The sequence below is a fragment of the Patella vulgata genome, chromosome 4, assembly GCF_932274485.2.
Source record: "Patella vulgata chromosome 4, xgPatVulg1.2, whole genome shotgun sequence".
In the NCBI taxonomy this organism is placed as follows: domain Eukaryota; kingdom Metazoa; phylum Mollusca; class Gastropoda; family Patellidae; genus Patella; species Patella vulgata.
In genome coordinates, this window is record NC_065882.2 from 22,693,467 (window position 1) to 22,705,594 (window position 12,128).

Sequence of the window (12,128 nt, forward strand, 5' to 3'; positions counted from 1 at the left end):
TTTTTTTTTTAAGATTCTTGTTGCTGGTACGTCGATTGAAATTGAAATTTTCCAGTTGTTTGCTTTCTTATTCTTTAAGGGAATGCTTGGTAACACGCCTGTATGTCATTGTTAAACTTGATTTGTACATATCTAAACCATATGTAACACAAGTGTGACATAATATATATATAGGTAGTATGTAATAACAAGTTAACCTGTCGTCTTTATACATGGATAGTCATAATATATTGCAGCAGAAAGTCAACAACCAATCAGTTATATATCTACAACAAATGTGGACATGTGTTTAATGGTGACAGAACTTTGAAATGTACCAGTGTGGAAGTATTTGAACAATTTTTTCGAACTAAAACAAGAAAAGTACATTAGTAAACTGATTTTCGTATTTGTGATATGTGGAAGTGTGCAAGTTACTCAGGGTAGTGTTAATTTCTCTTAATGAAGCGGGAATGTAAAGATGTCTGGTAAACACTAAAGGATGTAGAGGTATGATGAAATGTGGGCCAATGTCCAGAAGGCTTTGAGAGTCGCATGTAGCCATCACACTTATTGATAAAAGGAGGTTTTTTTTCCCGAAATTGTAAAAAAACATGAATTAGACATCCTACACCTTATTTATAGACAAATACTAAGTTTGCTATAACATCATAGTAGAAGGTCAAGATGTTTCGCTTTCTGTCATGTGGATGTGGCAGAAAAAAGAAAAAACCTAAGAACTTGAAGACTGATAAACAACCAGTATGTATTAATATATATAGTATGTATATGTACCTACCATAATGCAATAATGCAATTTACATATCTGGTTTACAAATTTTCATACACATACATGTAATATATACGTAGACTTTATTTATTAAAATCATGGTCTCTAATCACACAGATAGAATTAACTATCAGATAGTAAACATGTATTTAATATGTATAGTACATGTTAAAAGTTCAATACTGATAACCTGTTAATCGTACATATCATTAGAATATATCATTTATCTCTTAGTCTCTTAATAGTAACTGTATAGGCGTGTCTGTGTTTTAAATAGCTAGAAATGACCTTAGTACATACCACTAAACCCAGGCTTCAAACAATAAATGGGAGACTTACTATTATACAGCTTACGCCTTACTATAATATTGTCTTTGGGGTATAATAATAAATAATCTATTGTATAAACAGATTGTTATTTGATAGGATTATATATCAACATAATTTGTAAATATATATATATATATATATATGAATTATTGTATGTGATACAAACATCATTAGATTATAGTGTACTAATTCATATAGATGCAGTTCGGCACTGCCCAACAAAAAAAAAAAAAAACACAGAAAATTTAATACTAAAACCATGGACTGTGTATATATAGGTTACGGTCCATGCTAAAACAGTCAGCTGCTTGAATTTGTCACAGGACATCGTCTCTGTTATAGATGATCCCAGGGATGTGGTATCAGATGTTCTTAAAAGATTAAGTATACTGTGCCAATATCCTGCCAATAAATGAATATTATGCATTTTATTCCTGAATATTGAACAGTTTGTACTAGAAATAAAGTATTGTTATATATGTTATTCAAATATTGCTATAAACTTTGTTCTACCTCTCTGACCTATTTCTTAAGCACTGATATATGATACACATGTACCTTGAATTCCCCAAACTATAGTGTACAATGCTGTAAATATTTTGTGAGTTTATACCTTTTCATGATTTGGACAAAACAATTATTAGTGAATTTTGTCCTTTCCAAAAAACTTGTCTTTTTTTAAAGCTACATTAGAATTCACAAAGATTTTCAGTAGCTGAAGCTGACAATCTACTGCTGCTTGTATGATGGTTAAGAGAAGAAACAAGAAGGTTAATCCTAATCTCTAAGACAAACTCACCTTTGAACTACAGTTTGTGGTTGATCATTCTTAGCACTATTTACTAATGATAAACAAGTTCTACCAGTTTACTCTTATCATTTATAACAATTGTTAGATTGTCATTTAAAGCAAGGTACCAGTTACTCCTTGGACTTGTCAACAAATTGACTGTTAAAAGGTTGAAGAGGATGGATGCAAAGAGATTAAGGATTTCCACTCAATTGTATTCTTGACAATCTGGTTATCCCCCTTCCTATTGTCATATTACCATGTCATTTGTGTCATCTCTCACAGTAATTGTTTGAATCATTTCATTTGGTTTCTAACATTTTTTCTTAATAATAGCATAGATTCCCCATTAGATATTCTTTTTTGTGTCCGAGTATTTGGCTTGTGGCAAACCGAGTTACTTATGACAATTAGCTAAAATTTCTATTTCATATTCATAGAATAAGATTATAAAATCTTTAAACTCTATTTTTGCTAACATAGTAAAAAAAAATTGACAATAATGATTTCTAATACCTATCTTTAATAAGCATAGACCAAACGAAATTAGTTTACTAATTGTTATTCTGGCTCATGCTGGTAATACACCAACAGTAAACAGGCATATACACATATATACACATAACATTACTGTTTAGTACACAGAACACATGTTTATACATGAGATTTATCTATATTTATATAAAATGCAAATAACATATTCTTCATTCATAATGAATACAAACAAACAGGTACAACACAATGTGCACAAGTACTAACAATTATACAAAGATTGCAATCAAGTGTTGTTGATAATATTGTTTCAGCAAAATTGAAGATATTATTTTATATTTAACAAATAGATATAGTCTTAATTTTTATATTTCTAGATTTCGTCAACTGTAGTACCTGGCCAACCAGACGATATCTCCGCTAAAGATGCTCTCTTATATTGGAGTCGTAGAACAACAGAGGGCTATCCTGGTATCAAGATTACAGATTTCTCCAAGAGTTGGAGAGATGGTAAAGCATTCCTGGCGATCATACATCGCAACAGGTAATTTAAAGGGGTTTTTTTTGTTAGATATTTGTACACATAACTCGATGAAGTCCAAATGTGGCAGATGATATAATGAGCATAAATTTTGTTATACTGTCACATACCAACTTTGTTTTTATTTTATACGCTCACGTGGATGTATACTGTCATGCCCCTGTCCGTCCATCGGGACATCCATCCACAATTTGTTTGTGGACACTTTACAGGTCACAAATCTTATCCGATTTTGACAAAACTTAAAATATAGGTTTATCTCCAAAAGATCTCGGTTGCGTCTAATATTAGCATGTACTTCATGGATTATGGCCCCTGATTGTACAAAAAATTATGTTTTTAGCCTGTGGACACTTTGGAGGACATAATTTTTATCCGATTTAGATGAAATTTGAAATGTATGTTTATAATTCAAAGATCTCGGTTAATTTCGATATTTGCGCATATCGGACCACAACTTCCTGGATTATGGCCCCTGATTGTATGAAAAATTTGCGTTTTTAGCTTGTGGTCCCTCTAGAGGTAACAATTTTTATCTGATTTAAAAAAATGTTCAAATATATCACTGTTACACCACAAGGATAATTGAGTTAAAATTTCGTGAAAATCAGACCAAAACTGCTGGATAAAATGGCCGCTCTTTGTACGCTAATAGTGTTAAAGTATGTAGTATCAAGTTTGTGGAACCTCTAGAAGTCACAATTTTTATCAGATTTTGGTGAAACTTAAAATATATGTTTATATTCCAAAGTTGTCGGTTCCTTGTGCTATTCGCTTATATCAGACCATCACTTCCTGAATTATGGCCCCTTATTGTACGAAAAATTACATTTTTAGCTTGTGGTCCCTCTAGAGGTCACAATTTTTATCCGACTTTAAAAATCGTTTAAATATGTCACCCTTATGACAGTTGAGTTCGAATTTCATGAAAATCGGACCGAAATTGAACAACAAAATGGCCGTTCCTTGTATGCAAATAATGTAAAAGTATGTAATACCAAGGTTGTGGACCCTCTAGAAGTCACAATTTTTATCTGATTTTGATGAAACTTAAAATATTCAAGGATATTGGACTGTAATTTCCTGGATTATGGCCCCTGATTGTATGAATAATTGCTTTTTTTTTAGCTTGTTCTTTGTCCCTATCTTGCAAAATGTGGGCATATCTCGTTAATGATTATTATTCTGGAAAGATTACCTTGAACAAATAAATGTACAGTTTACACTTTAAAGATGTTAGATCATCATCTCCTTCTTTCCATTTATGATGGCACCCAAAAGTGTTGTCATGAAACACATATGCTGTAGGGTATTTTAAATTTCCTATATTCATTTAATGTAAATGAAATTTGATGTGATTATTTCAGACCTGATCTGGTTGACTACCGTAAGGTCAGACATCAAACAGCCCGACAGAATCTTGAAACAGCCTTTGATACAGCTGAACGAGATCTTGGGGTTACAAAATTACTAGATCCAGAAGGTAGGTTTAGTCTACTATACATACACTTCCTGTATATAACAATCTAGTATCATTATAATATATTTATTGCCACCCACCTTTCGAAGAAAGCAGGGGACTATTAAAATGGGTTCGTCTATCTGTCTGACCGTCCGTTACATTTTTTGGGACACAATAAATCTCCTTCTAATTGAGCTAGAATGTTCAAACTTGGTGTAGATGTTTATTAGGTCGATGCTTTGATGGAGTTTGAAGATGAGCATTTTCTGCTTAAGGTAAGCAGAGATAAGCAATTTGATTGGTTGATGCTTTGGGACACAATAACTTTATTTCTGATTAAGAGAGAGTGATCAAACTTGGTGTATAGTTTCATCACATCAATACCTTGACTAAGTTTGGTAAAGCAGAGGGTAAAGCAGAGCGATAAGCAATTTTATTGGTCGAAACTTTGAAACACAATAACTCAATTTATAATTGAGGTAGAATGTTCAATCTTGGTGTAGGCGTTTATTAGGTGAATGCCTTGATGGAGTTCGATGATGAGCATTATCTGCTTACAGTAAGCAGAGATAAGCACGATAACTTTGGTTATAATTAAGTGAGAGCTGTGAAACTCCGCATAAGATTCATTATATCATTATTACCTTGACTAAGTTTGATGAGAATTTTTTGCTTAGGCTAATGAGCGATAAGGAACATAACAACTCGGCTTTTAATTGAGGTAGAATGTTTAAACTTGATGTTGATGTTCATTAGGTGAATGTCTTGACTGAGTCCAATGATTAACATTTCCCGATAAAGCTAAGCAGAGCTAAGCAATTTCTTTGACTTTGATTCTATCTGATAGAGAGTAATGAAACTTTATAGTGTATAGTTGATAATCAGTTTGATTGCTCGATACTTTTGAAAAAAATAAACGTGCAATAGATTAATATGTGTCATATATTTATTTTGGGATTTTGGCGGGGGACATCAGCCTCATTGTTGGCTTGTTTTTAGCATTTTATATATATATATGTCAATGTAGTTGCAGGTATAATACAACAATTATAACTGTTCCTGAATTATGTTTTAAGAACAAAATTGTTAGTGTTTAATAGGTGAAGGATTTAGTCTGGTTATGATAATGTTGCTTTGTTTAAGTGAATACAACATTTTTATTATTATAGATATTGATGTTCGGGAACCTGATGAAAAGTCTGTACTAACATATGTTTCCTCATTGTATGACGTGTTCCCTAATGTTCCCAGCACACAGCAATCACTTCAAGATAATGTAAGTCATTTGAAACTTCTCAAAGGTAATGAATAGGCTGGATAACTTGTTCTAAATGGCATCACTGTCACATATGCCATTTGAAGATATCAGTCTGGAAACAATGTAAACTGAAAAATATTACTATGCTACCCATCAAAATTGCTGTATGTTTTATTTGATAAAGCTATTTACATAATATGGTTTTGAAGATGTGTCCATCGCTGCTGACCTAATTGATATTCATATGTCTGTTGTTGTAATTAACAGGAGCGGCAGTTAAAAATTGAAGAATATCGTGAACTGGCCACAACTTTACTACGATGGCTTCGAGATGTCCATGTAATGATGGATGATAGAAAATTCACACCTTCTCTTCTAGAAATGAAGGTAATTCACAATATTTAAAAACATAACTGTTTGCTGGAGGAACACAGCTTGAGCCATGGCTCAACAAATTCGTTCATGTAAAATTAACATAGAAGTTTGACTGAAATGGGAATTCAGAATTCAGTGATACCAAATGTTGACCCTGTTTTTTGACATTATGTTCTTTTTATGACTTTTTTATTTTGTATGACTTTTTTTGAATTAAATTCTTTTTTTTGTTTTTTTTTTAAACTTTTTAGGCCTTATTACAAGATTTTACAAAATTCCGTTCAGAAGAAGTTCCTTCTAGATTAGATGTCAAACAAAGGCTCTTTAAAATATTTGATCAAATACGGGTAAGTGCAATTATATTGGCTTTATTTCTCATATATTATGCCATATTCCTATTCTGTAGGAATTCCTGGGTTTGATTTTAAAGTTACATTTGAAGCATAGGTGAATGTTATGTTATATTTTATAAAATTTAAACACAAATAAGGCTAAAAATTGATATGTTATATTTTATAGAATTTAAGCACAGATAAGGCTAATATTGGTGTAGAGGAAGAGCTCTACCCTGATAATATCAACCGATTTTGGACCCGTTTTACAGCAGCCCTACAAGAACGGGATATGGCCATACAGGCTGAAATACTCAGGTAATTAATTCAATCAAAAAAATACAAAAAAACAAATACCTGTACTATAATATGTTTTAAAGATGATTGATTGAATTTACTCCTGATGACAACTCCGGTTGGATTTAAAATTGGTTCAGTATTCATTGGAACTGTGTAATTGATGAAAATATAAATATTATCTGGCAGACATTGATATCTGCATATAAATTTGGAATATGTTCCATATTAAAGTTTTTTTTGACTGCTTTTAGATTTCTCTCTGGTTTTGCTTCTGAACCTAGGCTTATGGCATGTGAATATTTGTATAAAGTTAATCTTATATATTTTTGGATATTTTCTTAAATTTTTCTTAACTTTTTTTTATATGTCAACAGGTTAGAAAGACTTCAGAGATTAGCAGAAAAAGTTAATCGTGAATGTAAACATAATGAAGAAACACTAAATACATTAGAGAAACGAATAAAAGATGTAGAAACAAGAATAGATACTGTCCACCCATTTGAGGCCAAGAGAAGTTGTGATTCCCTAGACCGTGATTTACACAACATTGAAGATACAGTGAGAAATCTTTTCCGCGATGTTCAAAGTTTACAAGATGGCCGGCATCAACAGGCTGATCATTTGTATAGACGGTAAGCCTATTGTTATTTTTAGAAATATTTCTCTACCAGAAATAGGCTCGTTTGTCAAAGTTATTTAATTGAAACTTTTTACTTGTATATACATGTGCAGATAATGTAAACTTAGTATGATTAAAATGGAATCTGCTTGATTGGACTAAGAATTTATTTTAAATTTAAGTAACTTTATACCACTAGGACTCACGTCATACAATTTATCTGGATAGGGACACCAAGGAATGATGTTTATAAATGTAGAACCAAATTTAAAGTTTGATTTTTAATTAGAATGATTTTGTTCACAGGGTCTCTGACTTACAGTCTAGATTATCACAGCTTAGAACACATCTTTATAGTAATGTTATCCAGCCATTGTTATCAAAATCCTATGTTGAAGAAGGTAGAACCGTTACTAAAAGGACAGAGGTTGTCACAGAAGTACGGTTAGTGGACACAAATCCAGCCTTTAAACACATTCAAGAATGTCTGAACTGGATTGAAGCTAAACAGCAAATACTAGATGCTGCTGAATATGACAGTGATATAAATCGTCTACAGAGTTTAATTAAAGAACACCAACTTGACCATAAAGAGGTGCTATCATTCCGTAAAGAAGTTGACCAGTGTATCAAAAACAGAGTAAGTATATTGTGAAACATTTGATAGATTATCGATAGTTTTTTTTTTTATGTTCATTTTGAGAGGATACCTGTTCCAGTGTATGTATTCCCAATGCATGTTCAGCATTCACTTATTAAATTGTATTTTCAGTGTTATTTTTGAAAATGAAATTGCCAGGATTCAAAGTTATTTTGGACTATACAGGTCACAATACTATGGAATACAATTACTGCTTATTACTGAGCGACGTTTTGACTAGGCTTCTCAAGTCATTATCAAGCTGTGATAAAAATTGAAAATATGACAGGACAATATATACATGTACACAACAATACTTAGTTAATGCTGACAAACAAGAGATCTCCCTTAATTAATTTTGGACTAGTTGGTTTGTAGGTCTTAAAAATGATAAGGTCACTTGAACAAAATCAAGGTGATATCTGGTACATCTACCATAAATACGGGAAATAGCGATGCCACGTTACCTGACATTTAAAAATACCTTTAAAAATCACCCCAAAAATACAAATTTGCGTCGTACAAAGACTGAATTTGTGTCTGATAGTGACTGTGAAAGGTGCTTTATTTTCAGACTTGTCTATCATCAATCATGAATCGGTTGCTTACTCTTGTTGATCTTTAGTTACTGAATCCTACTTGCTTATTTCAGCAAAGTCTTTCATCTGAGGAACAGAAGCTTTATACACAGAAACTTTCCAAATTAGAGGTGGCCTATTCGCTTCTAACGGTATGTATATATACACACTCTTTTTGGCCTCTTATCTCCTATACAGTGTAAATATAAATAACCTTTCACTTAATTACATGTGTATGACTGACATTTTATATAATCTTAAATGTGCATGTGTACTTGAACATGTATATCATTACTTTAAAGTTCAAAAGCATCTACCTACATGTGTTCAATATGCACAATTTGATATGACTAAGCCGAGATCATCAATTATATAATGTCGATAAGATTTCTTTATAATGCGGTGTCTCAGCAAGTTGATTAATGGGCCATAAGAGTTTCTGAACGTTAATGCCTTTAATGATGTTTGTATCATAAATTATCAAGAATTCATCTCTTTGTATTAAAATCTTCCTTTTTTCTTCAGAATACTTCCACTAGAAGACAGAAGTGTTTGGAGTCATTATTAGATTTTACACAAGCAGCCGCAGCAGAAGTATTGTGGTTGAGTAAATTAGAAGAGAGAGAAGTAGCTCGTGATTGGTCATCACGAGATTTAAATCTATCACAAGAAGAAGAATACTGGAAGGTATGTTTTGTTGAAACAAAAGAATTATTGCCATTGTTTTATTCATTTGTTTTTTTGTTTTTTTAAAAAAGAATAATAAAAGAAGCCACATGTAAAGTATCAGATTACTAGTAAGATAAATGATATTTTGTAACTGTTTGCAAGGCTGGTGACATCTTCTATGCCATTGTTAACATTTTTGAGATGTTTTTTATTATAGAGTTTAATACGTCAACTTGAAGCCAGAGAAGGTCAGTTTAATGCTGTACAAGAAAGAGGAGGAGCTATGGTTTTAGATAGACATCCTGCTGGTAATATAGTAGAGGTACAAATTAATATTTTATGAATTTATTTTAGCAAAAATATTGAGATGTATCTGTAAAACTATCCCTACTACATGTACTTTTTATATGCTTTTAAAGTTAGTCAGTGTTTTCTTGTTTACTTCCAGGCATTTATGTCCACAATGCAGTCTCAGTGGTCCTGGATGATCCAGCTTACAAGCTGTTTAGAACAGCATTTAAAACACTGTCTTGATTACTATCAGGTAATTTATAATAAAACTTACTAAACTTTAAACAGCCTGTTTGGAGAAAACTGTTTCAAATAACACAAACATTTGTAGGCATGCTATTTTACATGTAGAAACTGTTTCAAACAGCAAGTGTATGTTTGTTGTATGAATTAATACCTATATGTGTATTGTATTTGCTAGTTTTTTGAAGATGTACGACAATGTGAACAGTGGACAGTGCAACATACAGATTTATTAACTAAACGTTATAATAGACAGAATATTCCAGTAGAAGAAGCTGAATTACTTCTTAGAGAAATACAGGTTAGTTGAATAACAAATTACACTTATATTCACACATTCAAAAATCTTTTCCCTGCAATTAGTAAATTACTAATTAAGAATATTGCTGTATAAAATATGGCCTTTAATTCAATAACTCCCCAAAATGGGTAAAGAACTCTTTCTTTATTAGTCTTGAAATATATATTTGTAGATATTTAACTCCTTTCTTTATCTTATTGTAGGAATTACAAGAACATCTGAAAGAGTATGAGAGACGTGTCTCATCCTTAATTCTCCGAAGTCACGAAATTATTCCACTTCCACAACGTGGTCGACCGGTACATCGACCAATTAAAACTAGAACATTATGTTCATATCATCACGAAAATGTAAGTTATTCTGTCTTTTTGTCAGAGGGATTAAAGTGGTGTGATCATAGTAATGGAAGATATCTTACTACTTATTATCCATCCCAAATAAACATATTTATTTAGGGGGCTTATTTGGGTGTTTGATCTATTACTTATTTGCACTGAATATTGACAATTTTGTAACTTCAGCTTAGTCTCCAGAAAAATGAAGAATGTTTTTTATTAGACAATAGTGAGAGACAAAGATGGAAGGTAGGTAGAAATTATAAATATTTGTATTCAATTCATTGTGTTTATAATGACACACCAAAAATGTAGACTTCAAATTGTTCCACCTATGTCCCTAGGAAAGAAACAAACTATTTTGGAGATATTTTGTAATTTTGTTGTTTTGGAATAAAAGATGAACTGATGTGGAAAATCAAGATGAATCAATAATATTCATGCAGTATTTGTGAAAAATAAACATGTTATTTCCTCCAATGCTATTATTTGAAATGTATTTTATAGATAAAAACATTAAGTGGTAATGAAAGTGTTGTACCGTCTGTATGTTTCGTCATTCCACCACCTAATCAAGACGCTATCGATTATGCCAACAGGTAAAAGAACTTTCATAAGGAAAATAATTTTTAAAAATCCAAACATTGAATAATTTTATTTGTTAACACAGTTTAGATAAAAATTGAAAATCCATGCAGAACTATTTTCATCTGATCAAAAAAGTTTAATTGAAAAATTTTCAACTTTATTAAAATTCAATATACATGTTTAATGTCTAGGAAATGTTTTTATTATGTTTGTCTTTTATCATGACAATTAGATTAAAGATACAGTTAGATCATTTATCTAATATGTGGAAACACCAACAACGTAAATTAAGAAAAGATATGGTTTTCGCTACTATTGATATAGTTAAAGGCTGGGATCTTAAAAAGGTAAATAGTGACTTCTTGGTGTATTAAGGTAGTTGAATCAAAGACATTTGTGATAAAACTAATGTATTCAATCAAGTGCAAGTACTGATAATCGACAGAACTTAACAAATTTGTACCCTAGTTAGATGAAGGTAATAATTATTACATTGAATGAATTTTGACCTTTCCTGCTTATATTGATAGTTATGTTGTTTGGGAACTAAACTCGTTAGCAAACATATGCATCTCTTCTTTTACAGGGAATGAAAAATAGACCTCATGGCTTATGTCGTGTCAGACCCATTCACTTCATTCAACTTTTACTGTAAAAGAATTATTAAGATGGACTGAATGTTTAATGTAATGTATCATGTTATTATTGCAGTTCTGTGCCATGGATCCAGGTCAAAGAGAAGCCATCTGGAGAGCTTTAAATGACGATGCACAAAAACTGTTAACAGATTTAGCCAATGATGATATGGATAAACCACGATTAAAGAGAGAACTCGAATTATGCAATAAGATCTTCCTCGATCTCTCAGCTCAAGCTGCAGCGCTTGGTAGGTTAAATATGTGTTAATTAACAAAGTAACACTCTGTAATAAGAATGGTTTCGCATTGTACATATATATAGACCCTCAAGTTTACTAAATGTCATTGTGCTTGATAACGATAAGAGAATACTTATCGAAACGTTGTGCTTGTGTATAATAAACCAGTGATTGTTGTCCCATATAACTGTATAGTTTTGTTATGTTTCCAATTGCTAAATGCCACTAAAGGATTATAACACTCTGTATGTGAGGATTTGGCAGTCACTGTATATAAGTAAACCAGCAGTAGGCTGTTATATGGCTACTCTACATCTTCTGTAACATTTGATTCTAGG

The 12,128-nt window shown here is 31.7% G+C and overlaps 1 protein-coding gene across 8 annotated transcripts in view; it reads left to right on the top strand.

Annotated features, from left to right (window-relative positions):
- Nucleotides 1-12,128, top strand: part of LOC126819025 (microtubule-actin cross-linking factor 1, isoforms 1/2/3/4/5) — a 150,119-nt gene that overhangs the window by 57,247 nt on the left and 80,744 nt on the right. For 7 of the 8 annotated variants that reach the window (XM_056100451.1, XM_056100448.1, XM_056100453.1 and 4 more), the window contains 18 exons: nucleotides 2,759-2,925; nucleotides 4,290-4,405; nucleotides 5,554-5,660; nucleotides 5,910-6,029; nucleotides 6,269-6,364; nucleotides 6,537-6,667; nucleotides 7,024-7,281; nucleotides 7,575-7,908; nucleotides 8,561-8,638; nucleotides 9,012-9,173; nucleotides 9,373-9,477; nucleotides 9,604-9,699; nucleotides 9,868-9,990; nucleotides 10,194-10,340; nucleotides 10,512-10,574; nucleotides 10,833-10,924; nucleotides 11,146-11,260; nucleotides 11,625-11,799. In XM_056100451.1, the coding sequence (XP_055956426.1) occupies nucleotides 2,759-2,925; nucleotides 4,290-4,405; nucleotides 5,554-5,660; nucleotides 5,910-6,029; nucleotides 6,269-6,364; nucleotides 6,537-6,667; nucleotides 7,024-7,281; nucleotides 7,575-7,908; nucleotides 8,561-8,638; nucleotides 9,012-9,173; nucleotides 9,373-9,477; nucleotides 9,604-9,699; nucleotides 9,868-9,990; nucleotides 10,194-10,340; nucleotides 10,512-10,574; nucleotides 10,833-10,924; nucleotides 11,146-11,260; nucleotides 11,625-11,799 (2,485 nt within the window). Of the gene's footprint in view, nucleotides 1-610; nucleotides 742-2,758; nucleotides 2,926-4,289; nucleotides 4,406-5,553; nucleotides 5,661-5,909; nucleotides 6,030-6,268; nucleotides 6,365-6,536; nucleotides 6,668-7,023; nucleotides 7,282-7,574; nucleotides 7,909-8,560; nucleotides 8,639-9,011; nucleotides 9,174-9,372; nucleotides 9,478-9,603; nucleotides 9,700-9,867; nucleotides 9,991-10,193; nucleotides 10,341-10,511; nucleotides 10,575-10,832; nucleotides 10,925-11,145; nucleotides 11,261-11,624; nucleotides 11,800-12,128 lie in introns of those variants that run through there. The other variant, XM_056100455.1, reaches the window with a different exon arrangement.